At 53.0% G+C, this 18,319-nt stretch overlaps 1 protein-coding gene across 1 annotated transcript; it reads left to right on the top strand.

Annotated features, from left to right (window-relative positions):
- Nucleotides 1–15,134: 15,134 nt before the first annotated feature.
- LOC149810215 (proton/sulfate cotransporter 2-like) lies at nucleotides 15,135–16,660 on the top strand. The gene is made up of 4 exons (XM_089994369.1): nucleotides 15,135–15,531; nucleotides 15,856–16,151; nucleotides 16,231–16,415; nucleotides 16,531–16,660. The coding sequence occupies exons 1-4, from the start codon at nucleotides 15,135–15,137 to the stop codon at nucleotides 16,658–16,660; spliced, it is 1,008 nt and encodes a 335-aa protein (XP_089850495.1).
- The last annotated feature ends 1,659 nt before the right edge of the window (nucleotides 16,661–18,319 follow it).

Here is an 18,319-nt window from a genome sequence, read left to right as displayed (position 1 = left end):
TAGAACGAAATAAACTCGTACATCAAATGCGCAACAAATGAGCAGGTCAGCGACTTGGTGCGCTTCCCTGGTGGAGCTGGCAGACAAGACAAGACAAGACAAGACAAGCCTTCCAATTGGCACCGTGCAGCCGGGCCTTCTGGCAGAAGTTCTGCTCACTTCCTGGTCGCACAGTTCCCGGAGTGCACGTGCTGGAGCGTGATGGCGGTGCCCACCTGCGCCCGTCCCACGGCTGCCTCATGAGCTCCACCCAGTCCAACCGTTCCTCATCCCTCCTCCCTCCCAGCCTCGCTGCGTGCCTCGTCTGGATGCGGTATTGTTTCCAGGGAAAGCCAGTATGATTCGGCAATCGCGCAGCTTGGGGCTTGGGGAACCCTACCCGGTGCAGGACCACATGGTGTGGGCCTCCGTGGTTATGGCTGCGTGATCGCGGTGCACCCAGTGCACCCATCAGCGTTGAAGCAGTTCGCGTCGGCCGTCGTGACGGTTGCACGGCTGCGGGGACAGTAGTGGGTTCACGGCCCGAAGTGTTCTCCATCATTGCTGGCTGCGTGCAGCTCTGCAGCATCGGCGTGTTAGGATTGGAGGCTGACTGGGCCAGTCTCAACCTAGAGTTCAGGCTATGAGGTATATGTATATGCAGACTGCTATCTTGCAGTATGCCATACATTGGACGTCTCGCTAAGGCTATACACACAAGGCTCGGTAGCCATGCACGTATACACATTAGGCTGGCACCAACGTGTACTTGCAGCGCAAGCTAGAGATGTTCCCATGCAAGGTACATGAAGTACATCTCCTAAGGAGCAGGGTTCTTCCCCTAATCCTACGTCTATCAGGCCTCTACGCATGTATGTATCCTAGGACGTTTACGTCAAGCCTACTCGTGCGCATGGCCATGCCATAGACCACGGACCTCGGTCCCGAGTCGTAGATAGCCTGTGGACTATCTAGTCATGTGCATACAGTACCCAAGCGCCCCAGAGTTGACGTAGGGTTGCATCCCCTGAATCCATAGGAGGTTAGAGCGTCTCTTAAGGAGACCCCCTGGACTGGGACACTGTATGTCACCGCCCCCCACGACCCGCCAGCCTCCACTGTTTGATCAGTCTCGTTGACAAGCCTCAGGGGCGCGTCACGTGTTCCCCGCTGGCCTCATGAGCCAGAAATCCTTGCTCTGTGGTAGTTTTTTTGGTCTTGTGGGGTTCCTCACATTTACATTTCGTTTAGTCTTCCTTTGTCCGTTGTCACAGCAGGTGTCTTAAGTGCGCTTACTGGGGTACTCTAGTTTATAGATAGTCTGCGATTAGGAACCCCATGACTCATGGGGGATGCACCTACTCGCCCTTCTAATATGCTTGCTCGGATCGCATGCTCGCCTGTATAGCAGAACTTGCCAGGCTTGATTCATTTCGCGCTACGGCATAGCGAAGCCGTCGACGACTTCTGGTGAGAGAGCCATGGCTGATCTCGAATAACTCCAGAATTTGAATCCCCCCTGGATACATGGCCAAAGCAGGAATCTGTGCATGTACATAATAACATGTCGTGGGCTTTGTCTTCCTTTGTTTTTCATTCGCGTTTTGGTGGTCTTTCCTGGTTTGCCAGCCCTGTCGCTTGTAATAACATGTCGTGGGCGATCGTGCGGGCGCGGACGTGCTCGCGGCCTGTGACACTAACACCATGGAGGGCCAGCGTGATGCGGCGCGCCTTCGCAGTGCCTCCACTGGCACGTCGTCGGGCTGGCTTACTGCGCTGCCCGTGTGGTCGGCTCTGCGACTTACCAACGCGGAGTTTCGCATGGCAGCCCGGCATCGGCTCGGCTTGGGGGTGCCGTCGCTGATCGATGTCCCTCCATGCACCTGCTCCGCTGGCGATTCGACAACGCCGGACCACGCTCTCTCCTGCAAACATAACGCTGGCAAGGCAATTGTGCGCCATGATATCTGGGCTTCTGCCTGGCGCCATGCCATACGCCGCGCTGGTTGCGCGTCGAGCGCGGAGCCGCTTTACAGCAGCCTTGCGGCCCCAGGGGCGCAAGGGGCTGCCAGTCAACGTCGGGGCGACATCCTCGTGGTCTGGCCTGACGGTGGCGTCCGCATCCTGGATTGCGTCGTCACGCACCCGGCGGCTGCGTCGTACGTGCGAGACGCAGCGGAGGCTGGAGGGTCTGCGGCTGCGAAGGCTGAGGCACGGAAGCGGGCAGATTTCGCGGTGGTTGGCGAAGGCTCTGCGTTCAACTTTGTGCAGCTTGCTGTTGAGTCTTACGGCCGCATGGGTGTCGCGGCGTCGCGGTTCCTGTCGGAGCTTGGCGACTTGGTGGAGGCGGCGGGTCGGCTGTCCAAGGCCGCTTTTGTACGGACCGTGCGTCGGGAGCTCAGTTGGCCCTATGCAAGGGCAATGCGCGCATGTACTACAACTCTCTCTCGCGCATTGCCGTTCGTGTCGGGCACAACTTCCAGCCGGGTTGTGATGAGCCGATGGAGGGCCCGGATGATGTCCGTCTTCCTTAGTTGCTTTGTTTGTGTCGTTGTGTGCTTTGTTTTCCTTTGGTTTTCGTCCGTGTTTTGGTAGTCTTTCCTAGTTTGCCGGCCCTGTCGCTTGTAAAATAACATGTCGCATCTATGCATGTGTGATGACGATGCCTATTTCTACGACACTACTGGATTCCCATGGACATTGGCAACTCCAAAAGTCACTTGTGTCTCCTTCACTATTTCATACATCAGGAAACCGGAGCCGATGCAATGCAGCAGCTGCAACGTGCCCTTGATCGGTTTGCCGTTGCCGTTCTCCGTGCGGAAGACATGCTCTTCACCCAGCCACCTGCACGCTAGCATGCTGCGTTCATTTGATTCAAAGTAGCAGCCGAGAGTGTGATGATGTACACCGGGATGGGCCCATTGGTAAGCGGTGATTCTAACCCTGACACCAACCTAAGAAAAATTAGTCATCCCTGCCCAGAAAAATTAGTCATCCCATGGGAAAGACATAGCACTTTTGCATGCAGCTCCTTTCAACGACTTTCTTTTGTGGCAAATGTGCACACTTAGCTCAGAGCACTGAGAGTACGCCGTTCGGGTACAGTCCAAATGCGGATAGAAATACAGTGCCAGGTGTTTCGAACATGGTTCGACTTTGTCCGTGGCGTAGGTAGCCCTTGGCATGCTTTGGCGCTGAGAGAAAGCAGCGCACTTCCATCGGCCTAGCTATAGAATAGAGCCCTTGCACTTTCTGTGGTGAGGTCATAGCAGGTTTATGTGCCCATTGGTTACAAAGATGGCCATGCATCTATACAGTATTGTGTCGCTGATGAATGCGCACCGCAGCCACTTTCGAATGTCCGTGACGTTCTTGTTGGGGATGAGTGTACACGCAGCAAGGGAGTTGCTCCTGGTTCCAAGCACTGTGCAAATCCAGAAGCAGGGGCAGGATGCGATTGTGCCTGCCTGCTTGCAGCCTGCGCCCTTCACAGCAACGCTCCTGACTTTCGCTGTCTTTGCCGTGGTTACGCGAGGTGATGCGACAGCGGCTGACGACAACGCCAGCCAACCCTTCCTCAGTCAGATGCTTCACTGAAGTACTTGTATGCGACTCAGAAAAGTCCTTGAGCCCGTTGGATGGGCCAGGAGAAGTCGGCCCTGCCGTAGGCGGCAAACTTGAAATGGAATTGCCAACATGGAGCGGGTGCACGACATCTCGACGCTTACTTGCTATTGACGCTTCAGCTAGCGCATGCTCCCACTTTGAAAATGCTTTCGCCCAAGAACCTGGGAGAGGTGCAGACATGGAGTGGTTATCGATGTCGATGATACACGCCATCCACGTCCCACCTGCGCATGCATGAAATGAACGAATGACTGAATCAACCGGAAATCGCACCAGCATGACGGAGTATTACAAGCGACAGGGCCGGCAAATCTAGGATTGGCTACCGAAAGACGAACAAAAGAAAGAAAAAGGAAGACAAAGCACACAGCCCCCCACACAAACAAACAACGAAGAAAGTCAGACCTCAACCGGGCCCTCTGCCGGCTCATCACATCCTGGCTGGAAGTTGTGTCCAACACGCACAGCAATGCGCGAGAGAGAGTTGTAGTACATGCGCGCATTGCCCTTGCAAAGGGCGCAGCTGAGCTCCCGACGCACGGTCCGGACAAAGCGGCTTTAGACACCCGACCCGCCGCCGCTACCAAATCGCCAAGCTCTGATAGGAACCGCGACGCCGCGACACCCATGCGGCCGTACGACTCCACAGCAAGCGGCACAAAGCCGAACGCGGAGCCCTCGCCAACCGCTTCGAATTCCGCCCGCTTCCGCGCCTCAGCCTTCGCAGCCGCAGACCCTCCAGCCTCCGCAGCATCTCGCATGTACGACGCAGCCGCGGGGTGCGTGACGACGCAATCCAGGATGCGGGGTTTTCCCACTCGGATGACACAGGCCAGTTCGCATGCCGGCCTGCAGGGAGTGCTACTGCTGACAACAAGACAAAGAAAGTGTAGACCCTCTCCCTGGCCCAGCTGTGTCTGAAGTACGGGCAGAACCCATGCTGCGGCATTCTCAGTAGCAATGGCTGCCTGCCTTTCCAAGAATCTACGTGATATTCCTGTGACAGAGGTAAACCGAGCTAGCAGTGACAGAAGAGTTGGATGTGGTGCACTGGCTTGAAAACAGACCAAATTTATAATCAGGTGTCGCAAACACGTGACGACATATGGGCGACCATCTTGTTTTGATGAAATTGGGTGATGACCTGGACACGGATGACGTAGTGCCAAACAACCAGGGTGACGTTAACGTTGACAACCGGAGATACAGCCATCGCCGAACAAATGATGACGCTCGTCACGTAGACAGTACTGGTGAACCTGAGGGTAACATTATGGCAGTGCAAGCTCCTGACCAAATCACGCAGCATCGCTTGACAAAGCAAACATTGTGAGCGCTTCTGGAGTTATAACTTCAGAAGCGCTGCTGAACCACTGCTGAAGTAATTACTGTTGAAGATACTGTCCTAAGTATCAGAAGATATGTTCCGCAAGTATCTATCGTTCCATGTGCACACGTCCGTGTGAAGTGCGCACAACCCTACATTGAACAGCCAGACTCTGTACCCGACCATAGAGTCATACATTGTGGACACTATGGTCTGATGACTATTCTATGGTCCTTGAAATGTTCTTTACTTCCGTGTATCAGCTGCCTGCTGATTATTGAGTATTTTACCATAGACTTGAGCCTATATATACTGTGCTGTGCAAGTGTAAGTTCAACTAGTGCAAATTCTCAATAGGTTATGGGTCCAGCATAAAGGTGCTGGTTATAATTTTGTACTCTCGTGTTCTCACTACATTTGTGTTCTCACATCGTCCAATCGTCTTCGCCTCTCGTCCTACGATTGAAGAGTCTTCGCGTCTGCCCGACTACTGCGCGTCAAGTGTCTTCGCGTCTGCCCGACATTGAGCTGCGCTCTTTTATCTCTGCTTAATTCTTTTCCAAGCCATGACTTCTTTCAAGGATGCTGTCGGTGAGAAGCTCGGTGATGCCAATTGGGCAATCTGGTCGGTAAAGATGCTCGCTCTGCTTACGTGGAAAGGCTGTGCACAATGGGTGCTCGTTGAACTGCCTGAAGTCCCCAATGCCGATCAATTTGAGAACGCGTCCAAGGCACTGTCTCTCATTCGTCTCAACATCTCCGATCGTTGGCTGCGTTTGACGTCTCATCATCTTTCTCCATTTGCCGTCTGGTCGTTCCTGAGCACTGAGCATCTCAACGCACTTCAACCGCAAGCTACCATTCTGCAAGCGCGCCTGTTCGCTCTCAAAATGGAGCCAGCACAGTCTGCTGATGCATACCTGGATGCTATTGAACTGCTGCACGATGATCTCGTGCGTCTAGGCTCACCATTGCCCACTACCACCCTCGTCTCTCATGCACTTCGTGGTCTGACATCCGCCTACGCAGCTTCAATCGGCACCCTTGTTCTGCATGCTGAATCCTACAGCATGCTCTCTCTCCGTGCGGCTCTGCGTGCCCTTGAGGCGCACACTCAGCTCGCCGGTGGTCCTAGCCATGTTGCCTTCCAGGCCCGTCCTCAACGTGCTCCTCGTGCCCGTCTGGAGAATCAGCCGTCCTCCAGCATCCATGTCGACCTTCAGTGCCATCATTGTGGCAACAAGGGGCACATCGCGCGTCACTGCATTCTGCTTCGTCAGTCCCAAGGACCACAGCCTGCCACTTATGCCCCTGGTTACCCACGTCCCAATGCGGATGCCCGCGGCACGTCTCTTCCTCTGAGCCCTGTATCATCAACTGATTGGGTACTTGATTCTGGTGCTTCGGTGTCGCTGACAAATGATAGGTCATTGTTCGTGGAGTTCTCTGCATTCCACATCCCGCAACCTGTTTTGTTTGGCAACGGGGGGACCGATCTAGCTGAGGGTAGTGGTGTCATAGTAATTCCAACGCAGTATACTCAGCTGCGCCTTGAAAATGTACTGTACGTACCAGCACTTGTGAGTAACTTATTGTCACTTCCTGCACTTGTCGATTCAGGGATCTCGGTGGCTATTGGTGCTCGTTCACCCACACTGACCTTGTCTGCGCACAATGAACCCGTTGCCACTGCTTCTTTGCGGGATGGTGTGTACATGCTTGATTACCCGTCTCGTACGGTCGCATTTGCTGCCACTGCTGATTCCACTGCCAACTTATGGCATCGCAAGCTTGGTCATACCAACTTTGGCACTCTGGCAGAAATGCAACGTCGGGGTTTGTTGACTGGTTGTTCGGTGACCCCGGCACAGTTTTTGGAGGCACGTGAGAATGTTGGCTGTGAACCATGCATGGAGGGGAAAATGACTCGTAAATCCCACCCTCCAAGGGCGCACTTGGCACCTCGGGTGAATTTTCGCTTGCACTCTGATGTCATGGGCCCCTTCCGTGTACCCACGGTGGATGGTCACAGATATGTAGTCACTGTTCTCGATGAATTTTCTGGTTACTCAGTTGTGGAACTGATTCGCCAGAAATCTGACGTGAACGGCGTTCTGCGGCGTTTGATAGTTTTGTTCGCCACTCAGGGCAACCACCAAGTTGTGCGGCTGCGAACTGATCGGGGTGGGGAGTATTTGAGTGGTGATTTTCAGCTGTTCCTTGACTCGAAGGGCATTGTGCACGAGCCCACTTCTGCGTATACTCCTGAAGCCAACGGTAGGGCTGAGCGCCTGAACCGCACACTGGTAGAACGCATGCGTACTGTTCTTGCCGAGTCTCACCTGCCCGATGCGTATTGGGGTTATGCAATGCTGTATGCTGCTGATGTCAGGAACTGTGTTTTGCAGTCGGGTTGCACACAAGTACCGTATGCTCGCTTTACCAGTATCGAGCCTCACTTAGAGCAGTTTCACCCATTCGGGTCCACAGCATGGGTGCTTGTGTCGCAGCCGCAACGTCACAAGCTTCAACCTAAAGCTGTTAGAGGTGCTTATTTGGGTGTTTGTCCGCCTCTCAATTCCACTGTACATCGTGTGTTGGTGGGTACCAAGGTGGTAACAACTTGTGATGCTTACATTCAGGATAAGTGCCCAGTCTTTGAGAGCCCGGTGGATGTGGACGACGCCACCGTGGCGGAGCTTGAAACCTCCCGTCATCTTGAACCCCCTCCGCTCCCGTCTCAAGCTCATTCCCTTGCTTCGGATCCGGTGGTGGCGTCCGCATCCATCGAGGACTTGGCCTTTGGGCTTGCTGATGACCAGCCTATTTTCAGCCAAGCCAGCCTTATACCTGCCTCATCCCATCTGCTTCCCGCATCGGCTGCTGCGTCCGACTGCGGCGACGGTGAATTCCCTGACCATGCTGCTGATGAGACTGTCCCTTCGCCATTGGGTCCGACAGCGGGGGGACATGAGGATGCACCCGTCAACGAACAGGCACCCTCCATGCAGTCTGACCCTTTGACAAGAGCCAGCATTCAGCGATCCTGTGGACCCCCGCAGCGTCTGGCATTCGCCGCCAAGGTAGTTGGATTCGACCCTGACCCCGTCTCTGTGGCTGATGCGTTGTCTCGATCTGATGCCTCTAAGTGGCAAGCTGCTATTAATGATGAAATGGACTCCTTGGCACAACATGAGTGTTGGGAGGTGGTGCAACTTCCGCCTGGGGCAAGGACAATTGGCTGTCGTTTTGTATTGGAACGCAAGCGGGATGGGCGGTATAAGGGTTCTCTCAAAGGCCTGGGGTAGACTATAGTGAGACTTATGCTCCTGTAAGTAAATATGCCTCACTTCGGGCTTTCTGTGCTGTTGTGGCGGATCAAGACCTTGAGGTCCGTCAGATTGATATTAAAACTGCTTTCCTAAACGGCGTGCTTGACGAAGAAGTGTACATGAGGCATCCTCCTGGCTACCCAGGGCCAGAGTGTACAGCGTGTAAGCTTCTCAAGTCAGTGTATGGTCTCAAGCAAGCGCCTCGTGCGTGGCATCTTACCCTCAAAGCAAAGCTCTTAGAGCATGGTTTTATTTGCAGCGAGGCAGACCCAGCTTTATTCATGAAGTTGGGATCTGATGGGACCATACTGGCACTTATTTACGTAGACGATTGTTTGATAGCTGGTAAGACGATTAAAGATGTGGAGCAAACTCTGGCCTTGATTCAATCTCTTTTTGAGGCCAGGGACATGGGGGAGCCCCAGGATTTCCTGGGGATTCAGCTGATACGGGATCGGGGAGCCAAAACCGTTTCTCTTCATCAGACCCCCTACATTGAGAAATTGCTCCATGACTTTAATCTCACAGGTGTGGCTCCAGTGTCATTACCCATTGCTGCCATTCCAAAAGACGGCAATGCGTTGCAGGAGAATGCAGAACGATATCCATCACTCATCGGATCGCTTATGCATCTTGCGAATTGTACAAGACCTGACATTGCTATGGCAGTGAGCTGCTTGGCCAGGTATCTCAAGGCTCCCACCACAACGCATTGGGATGCTGGCATTTACTTGCTGAGATATCTTGCTGGTACCAAACATCTTGCTTTGGTGTATGGTACCAGCCGAGGGCTGGTTGGTTTTTGTGATGCTGACTTCGGAGGTGAAACCAAAACCAGGAAATCCACAACTGGAATGGTATTCATTCTTCATGGAGCTGCAATTTGCTGGCAGAGCAAATTACAACCCACTGTGTCTTATTCTACTACTGAAGCTGAATATCAGGCGGGTAGTGTTGTGGCACGAGAGGCACTGTGGCTCAGAAAACTACTACCTGAACTTGGTGAGCCCTTGACCGGGCCTATTGTGATTGGTGGTGACAACCAGGCTTGTCTTGCACTCTTGAAGAATCCCATGAGTACTGCTCGCAGCAAGCATATTGACATAATACATCATTTTGCTCGAGAGCGAGTTGCTCTAGGGGAGATTGCCTACAAGTTTGTGTCAACTGATGACAATGTTGCAGACTGCTTGACCAAGCCAATTTCTGTTGGCAAGCTGTCGTTTTGTGTCAGAGGTCTTGGTCTTCGATAATCGTATTATTGTATTTGAATCTGGGGAGCAATGCCCCAGGTTGCTACTTCCTATCACATATGGGGAGTGTTGAAGATACTGTCCTAAGTATCAGAAGATATGTTCCGCAAGTATCTATCGTTCCATGTGCACACGTCCGTGTGAAGTGCGCACAACCCTACATTGAACAGCCAGACTCTGTACCCGACCATAGAGTCATACATTGTGGACACTATGGTCTGATGACTATTCTATGGTCCTTGAAATGTTCTTTACTTCCGTGTATCAGCTGCCTGCTGATTATTGAGTATTTTACCATAGACTTGAGCCTATATATACTGTGCTGTGCAAGTGTAAGTTCAACTAGTGCAAATTCTCAATAATTACTTCAGCAGTCAAGGGTTTACGTTCATAGTCAGCGATGTGCACGAACTCAGCGCGAGCCACTATACACATGCGGCAAGAAAAGAAAAAAGAAAAGAAATCAATCGGGAATCACGCCAGGTCCACGCAAACGAGCACTACGCCTACGAGGAAGAGTCATGCACGATCCAATTAGTTGACGGAAGTGACCCGCCTGCAGCAGGAGCGTGTAATGTCTTGAGCGAATGCATGTTCACCCGTATAATACTGCAATTCCATTCTGGCAAGCACAAGATTGACCTTGACCACCAAGCTGTGATCACATCCATTGCCTGTGCATATATGCTTGATCTTTCAGTACCATATGGGTAACTTGCCTTTCTTCTTGGGGGATGCTGCACCCTCCGTTGGAAGCTCAAACGGTGGGCGTACAACAAGAAAGAAAAGAAAGAAAGAAGAGATACGCCAGCCCAAAAAAGGGCGTTGACAATGGGCGACAGCCAGGGACAGCCAAAGACAGCCAAAGCTGACCTCGTGCCTGAACAGTGGGCATAGCATCTCATGGAGGCACAAAACAACCAGGGAACCATCTGCCCAGTCAGATTCCAGGGAGAGCTCCCGGATTCAACACGGGCCTTCTCATTGGCACCACCCAGTTGGATGCTTTCGAGACGATGACTATTGCGTATGCATTCAGTTGCTTATGCACAATGACAGGAGTTGGTTGTATTTCACATTGAGGAGGCCTTGTATATTCCGATAGTGATGGCCCCCAGACGCTCGAACACTTTCAAGTGTCGTGATACCCGGGACCCGTGCGTAGACGCTATAGCTGAGAAGTTTGAGTCTAGCTAGACTCAAACTTCTCAGTTTGCCCATCGTAGGAGCACACGCTGATGTGGCTATAATATGTATTTCGTTTATCAAGGCGAGGTTTAGCCATATTCTAACTGCAACTTCCGTCATCGATGATATCATCAGCAATATGCTTCACGATAAGCGTGAGTGCTCAAGCACTTGCTCGAATATGAACCGTGGCTGCTCCTCGAGAAAACATCAAGGGATGTTATAGAGCACAATAATTTATCGAACACTACATTTCCAAGGCAGCATGTTGCCTTGGGGACATTAGGTGAGAAGTCGACGAGAGCGCCATTGTGCGAACGTACATTTGGCTGCCTTTGCCGCATTCGGCACATGGATAGAATGGCAGAGTAGAGGATCAGCCACACCGTTGTCCCTAGCATGAGGGCGCAGCATGCCAATATCTGTGCCGTCGTCCGGCATACTTGCGCGAATGAGTACATGTGTAACGAGGCGTTGTCGCTACCGGCGGACTGCCTCCACATCCCCAGGAACAAGGGCGACCCAGACGTGCAAAACGATTTCGTGTCAATCATGATGATGTTTATGGGACCTGATCACCCATAAATATGCGTCTTGTCCTACCTGTGGCTACCTTGTTGAGTCGTCGTGAAGATGAAGGATGAAGCGGCTGGCATCATCAGTGATTATGAAAAAGAGAGTGTGAATGAGCAGAAGGCCTATTTCACAGTTGTACACGCTGTCTGGTCAGCCACGTTAGCCCCCCTTGCCCACGCAGTGGTCTGCAGCGGCATTAGGGTTAGATTACGTACAGGTCTGCTGCTTCAAAACTTGATGAAGGCATCTACTTCACCTCGAACAGCTCAAGTGCAATGATCATGCGCTCAAATGTAACTTCTTACCCTTGTGCGAATGCTTTGCCTTCGGATTCCCCCTATTGCAAACGCAGTCTCTGCTGTTGAGCTAACCGCGCTTGAAAGTGGAACGTCGCGGGGGTACATATACGCGCTAGGCGCCTCCGCCGAGAGGCCGTCCGAAAACAGCCCAAATGCAAAAGGCAACTCGTGCATTTTTCACGACCCTTCAAGATGGGCCGTCGCGCAAATGGAGCTTTGCTTTGTCTATCAACGCCGGTGTCAACGGCGACACCATTAGGTAAACGCACGCATCCATGGAATTCCCTTGACTACTTCTCGAATTGTGTACAAACGCGCCCGCGAATCCTATCAATTTAGTGGACACGTCGGTCGATGCGTTGCTTTATCCCTTTGCTTTGGCCACTCGTGACAAACTATGCACGTGAGCATGAATCTACGGACCTTTGGTCTTCTCAGGATTGCCGGTTTGCCTGAAATACAACGTTTCCATTTCTTATTCGAGGCTTCTCTATCTTCGGCTCTTTCTAATTTGTCTCGAAGATATGCACTGCATTTGAATGCCTTTTTCAGCCAGAAAAAATGAAAGGTGACGCATCAATTTTGTTGAACGACACTCGGTTGACAGCACTATCTGCCCCCCAAACACACGTGTCTTCGGTCATGTCTGTTTCGGTGATACGCCGCACGCTGTGGCAATGCCCTTACTCAGAGGACGCATTATGCATCCTACGAAAGCTCTACACCAGGATTCAGTTTTGCTGCGTGAGCGTCCTGCGTTTTCGTCCAGTCCAAGTTGCAGTTTTGCCCGACACAGCGCTACCGCCGCGTCCAACCACTTCCAGAATTGGCAGATTATTAAGCAGGTATTCTTTCTTCACTTATGCACGCCTCCCGCTTCCCGAACTCGTATCAATCGACTTGGTCGGGCGTGATGGTGGGCCCGGGCACGGAGGCGAGACAGCACCATGCATTAATGTATTTGGTTCCAAATATCGTATGCAGTCATTTTGTTCCTGCCATGATGATGGGTCATGGTACGCGATGCCGCTCACCGTTCTTCAAGGCTTGCATGCTTGCAATACAGAGGACTGCTGAACACCTCTGACGTTGGTCCTTATGGAATCATGTTGCGTATTTTATCAATAGTCAGCATCGTGTTTCACGCGCGATTGTGTCTTCTGATTGCCATGTTTCGGTGCGCTGCTATCAAAACCCTGTCGCTTTTTTCGGCAAAGGGTACAGACGCCAACTGGCATTTGAAATCGCTTTTTACGGCTGTTCGTCTGTTACATAAGCAGATATATTGCATGTTTCAGTTGCAGGTGCTCCTGTGATGCCGCTTAGTTGTTTGCCTAGGTCACGACCACAAGCTGACCGCATCGCTCTCAAGCAGGCGATCTCTCCCCGTCTGACTATTCCAAGATACATGAATGACCTCGACAATTATGTTGTTTTCATGTCGATCGCAAGCCAATTCTCGCGCGTCCAAGTGGAACTCCGAATTGCTTGGATGCTCCGTGTCGCCAATGTGGCGTGTTTCACACGAGTCCCAACAATCTACCTCGCTCAACATGATTATAGATACTGTCACACAAGCTCATGCTGAACACATTTTTTGTACTGCCTTGGCAGTCGAGGGGTACGGTGAAGTGTTTGAGTTGATCTGAATGGACTATGACGCAACCTACAAAGCGAACAGACGTTACGCCTTTTGCTCCGTTTTTTATCATCACCAACCTTTCCTGTGCGATGTTTCCGAAGTCGATAACTTGATTCAAACTCCTCTCAACCTGTCAATTATGTGCGCAGCGCCGTTTGTGCAAAATGCTGGCCACAATGGTCTATACTAGTCAACTGCCGCATTCGAACAAAGTGACAGGCTTATCTCGAAGGTCGCTAAAAAGTGACTGTTATCATATAAAGGTAGAATGTTCAGGTTCCTCACGGAACATTTTGCGGCTGTTTTCGCTCGCTGTCGAGTAAGCTGGGCACGAGAACGCCACCGCTCACCATGAGATGCAGTATGACCGTGCTACAGTGTGTGTACGAGTTCGTTCTAACGTTCGCTGTCATTTCGTAGAGGCATTGAAGCACCATGGACACCTATTCGGATAGCGACAGGAAAGGAGTGTCCACTCATCCTTACAATAGGGTATTCGACGACACAGAATCCACTAAGGACGACGCGGAACTGTCGCTCTCGTCCAAAGCCACAAATTGGTGGGCTCGCCAAGTGGCGCAGCACCAGCACCGCACAGCCACATACACTCCAGTGGACTGGCTGGCCGTCTTCCTGCCGTGTGTCAGGTGGCTTCGCGTATACAATGTGCGCACACCGTTCCCCATTTACATGTTCCACACTGCACATCTTGAGAAGTTCGCTGTTCTTCGTGCAAAGTGAGGATGATGATATAATCAGACCATGCCTGCGCCTCTCCGAGTGTACCTCCTGATGGTGCAAAATGATGTGGGCACATGTTCTCATGTTTGATGCATTTGTGCATTCTATTGTCCGGTGTGCAGATCCTTCATGTGGCTGGCATGCACGAGTTGAACTGCAGCTCTAATGCTGACGATGGGCGTGCAGGTGAAAGCAAACCTGCTAGGTGACGTCGCGGCGGGTATCTCCATCGGTGTCATGGTGGTGCCGCAGGGCATGTCCTATGCCGTCTTGGCAGGCTTGCCTGCCGTTTACGGCCTCTATGGCGCCTTTGTCCCAGTGCTCATCTATGCCTGTTTTGGTTCCTCCCCTCAGCTGTCCGTGGGGCCTGTGGCTGTTACGTCACTGCTGCTGAACGAGGGGTTGCATGCGATTATCGAGGGATCTGATGACATTTCAGATCCAAACAATCCCAAGACCCCCGAGCTCGCTGCCATCCAGGACAAGTACAACGAGTGCGCGATCCAGGTGCAGCCACTGTTTCCGTATATGCCTCAACACAATGCTACCCAGAACAGCGGTGAGCAGATGTGTCCACTCCGCCATGACTTCCCACGTAGTGGCTGGAGGTGCAGTTCGCTAGAGTGCTCCCAGGCATTGAGCTGCCGGTGGCAGCATTAACATGGCAGATGTGCGCCATGCTGTCGATGTATTGTGTTGCTCACGTGTTGTGAGCCCAGATCGGCGAGACCCGTGCTAGAGCTGCTTGTCGCGTTGCCATGGAGCTGTGCGAGCTGTAGACTGACAGTGCTGTTGGATAGCATTAACCTGTTGAGGTACCGATGTACGTGCTTCATGTGCTTACATTTGCCTTGAGGTTTCTGCCCTCAGATCGACTGTGATGTGCCCTAACACTACCATTGCAAAGCATACCTTAAGCAGATGATCTTTGAACGGTTGACCAGCCTAACTGAGCGATCTGACACACATGCCAAATCCCAACGGTGTGCAGTCCGGCCACACCGATCCCCAAGAACACAGGGCAGCGCCAACAGAGTCGCTCCGGGATTGTCTCATCACGTAGGTACACTCGACAGCACGGCACCTCTGAGCCGAGATGGTGGATCAGGAGCGTTGTGCTGAGACCATCACTGGGCCGCCGCGCAGGTCGCCTTCCTTGTGGCAATCATGTACACGGCCGTGGGCATTCTGCAGCTTGGCTTCCTTGCCAACTTCCTTTCGCACGCTGTCATCTCGGGCTTCACCTCCGGCGCGTCCATCATCATCGCTCTCTCGCAGATGAAGTACTTCTTCGGCGTCAAGATCCCCAACACCAGCACGGCCATCGAGACGATCCGCGAGCTCAGCAAGGTGGTGGAAGACACCAACTGGAAGGAGGCGGTGTACTTCATTGCCTGGCTGATCATTCTGCTCAGCATCAAAAAGGTGGGCAAGACGTTCAAGAGCATGTCGTGGATCCGCTCACTTGGGCCCATCACCGTGTGCCTGCTCGGCATCTTCTTCGTCAAGGTGCTCAACTATGACGAGAATGGAGAGATCAAAATCGTCAAGAAAATTCCGTCTGGTGCGCCTTGTGTCACGTGCGGCAACTGCTTGGTCCATTGAACGCTCATTTGGTGTGGTATCTGGCATGTTCCCGAGCATGCTCACCGTGACCTCGGACACCATTTGACATGAGGGTCATGCATGCGGGTTGACGAAATCCCTAATGGCACACACCCTTGGCAGCCTCTCATCAGTCCGCTATTCCTGGATCGCTGGCGTTGGTTGTTTTGCGTCAGTATCAGCAATTCTCCACATCGCCAAACTGAGTCTCTAGCCACCCCATCCTTGGTCTGTATCTTGGGAGCGCATCTCACCAAACTGGCACAAACCAATTGGTTGACAGGCCAGTATCCCCGAAGCGTCACGCGGCAGTACAGTGACGAGCCTCTCATCGGGCATGCTGCCATTTCAGTCCTTCTGCAGCTGCATCGCAGCGTGGGCGACGCTGACGCAGCGGGTGCGCATGCAGGGCTGCCTCCCATCACTGTCGATGCCTGGGGCCCGCTGCTGAGGGGCGATACAGACATAGGTAAGCAAATCAAGCTGGCCATTGTGGTGCTTCTGGTGGACTTCATGGAGTCCATCTCCATCGCCAAGGCTCTGGCACGGCGCGGCAAGTACCAGATCAAGGTCACGCAGGTAGGCTAGCTGCTCTGTCACGATGCAGCGTGCACTCTATGCCTGCTTGGAATAGCATCTGACTGAAGCTGCTGTGCAGGAGATCATCGGCATGGGCTTTGCCAACTTCATGGGCTCCATGTTCAGCGCATACACTACCACCGGCTCCTTTTCCCGCTCCGCCGTCTCTGCTGATGTCGGCTCCAAGACCGGCCTCTTCGGAATCATAGCCAGTGCGCCTCGCTCCTTGAACCATCTTGGCATCGAGATCCGGGCCTTCAGGATGTGAAAGCTCAATCCTACACCCCATGTCTTGACGGGAGCCAACTGCACAGCTGCCAGCGCATCTTGTTGCGCAGATGTATTCTGTGTGTATGACGTGGCTCTGCTGCATTGCAAGTGGCAGGCGGCGTCCAAGCGCATGTCTTGACGCACGTGAGATGCAGGGACCACTTGTGCCGCTGGAAGCAGCTGTTCATGCACAGCCGACTGCTTTGCGGCGGGCCTTCCCAACTTCGTGGGCTCTTTGATGAGTGTCCAGAATCGCCAAGTAATTGCTTTTCGGGGTAGGAATCGGCCCCGTGGTCTTTGGGGCCTGGCGGCCTTCACACTCCCAACTATCTGAAGACCGCAGAAGATAAATCAGCCATGTCATTAATTGGCAAGCCCAGGGTGCCGAATGCATGCAAGCGTACCATTGTTCTAGCGCTGGTACAGTGTTCTGAGCCTGGTGACACGTTTGTTGCAGGTTCCCTCGTGATGCTCGTGCTGCTGGTGCTGACCCCGGTGTTCGAGCTGGTTCCATACAACGCGATGGGCGCCATCGTGGTGTCCGCGTGCTTCGGTCTCTTTGAGGGCTCCGAGGCCATCTTTCTCTACAAGGCCAACTTCCTGGACTTCCTGGTCTGGTGCGCCGCCTTTGTGGGCACAGTGCTGGCTGGCGTGGAGATTGGGCTGGGCATCGCCATCGGCCTCGCCATCCTGCTGGTCGTTTACCAGTCCGCCTTCCCCCATACTGCCACCCTCGGTCGCCTTCCTGGAACCAGTGCGCCTCGCCGGCTGCCCTCCATTGCGCTTGAAGTAGCGTGTTTTTCCTCCATTGGGTCCTAAGTGAATGCTATGTGAACTCCATTTTCATTTTGGACTTGCAAGCTTGGAATTTGAGAGTCAAGTTCGATAGATTCAACCACATCATCGAGTAGTGAGCTAATTGTTTTGGGCAAGGTCACAAAACCTTCACCAAAGACATCCCGACAGATGAAGCAGCAAGCACCCCATGCATAGGGTATTGATATTTGCTGCAGCAGTCCCTGTCAGAGCAGGGTGTGAGGCAGGGGAGCGCTTGCAGGTGTGTTCCGCTCCACCAAGCAGTACCCGACGGCGATGCAGCAGAAGGGCATCCTCATCATGCGTGTGGACGCGCCCGTCTACTTTGCCAACGTGCAGACCATCCGCACGCGCATGGAGAAGTATCTTGCCCGCGCCCGCTCAAGCCCCGACCTGGCACCCATCAAGTTCGTCATCATGGACCTCTCCCCCGTGCCCTTCATCGATGCCACAGGTGCGTGCCACCTGCTCCTGGCTAACAATAACGGCAGATAGCCCCTAATGCGGGAAACCCACTTCGGCAAAGCAGCGCATCATGTTGATATTGCCCCGTCCATCCTTGCCTGCCGTGCTCAGCAAGCTGTGCCTGTGTCGTCTCGCCGGCGCATTGAAGAGCGCTCTCCCAGACTCGCATTCCCACCACAATAGAAGCTGTTGTGCCCAAGGGAAACACATACGCACACATTCCATCACTCAGCAGACATGCAAGCACGCTACCAGATGCTTGTTCCCACGATTTTATTTCAGCGAACTCATCAGTGCTGACGTACCTGAGCCAGTGCGCAGGTATGCACGCATTCCTTGAGCTGGTGACGGAGCTGAAGGACGAAGGCGTGCAGCTGGTGCTGGCCAACCCTTGCAGCAATGTCAAGGCGCACCTGGCAAGGGTGCACCTGCTGGAGGCCATCGGCAAGGAGTGGGTATTTGTGCGCACGGCCGATGCTGTGGAAGTCTGCAGCCGAGAGATCCTCGAGAGCGAGGGTGCGCCCTCTGCCCCAACTTAGCGATATGAAACTGTGTCGTCCGTAGCTCGTAAATTCCGGATGTTTGTCGATATCAGAAACTCAAGCAGCGTTGCGTAC

Source organism: Nuphar pumila, unplaced genomic scaffold (assembly GCF_984573655.1).
Source record: "Nuphar pumila unplaced genomic scaffold, dmNupPumi1.hap1.1 HAP1_SCAFFOLD_455, whole genome shotgun sequence".
Taxonomy (NCBI): domain Eukaryota; kingdom Viridiplantae; phylum Streptophyta; class Magnoliopsida; order Nymphaeales; family Nymphaeaceae; genus Nuphar; species Nuphar pumila.
Note: the sequence above shows the minus strand (reverse complement) of the source record. Positions and strands in the feature narration are given on the sequence as shown.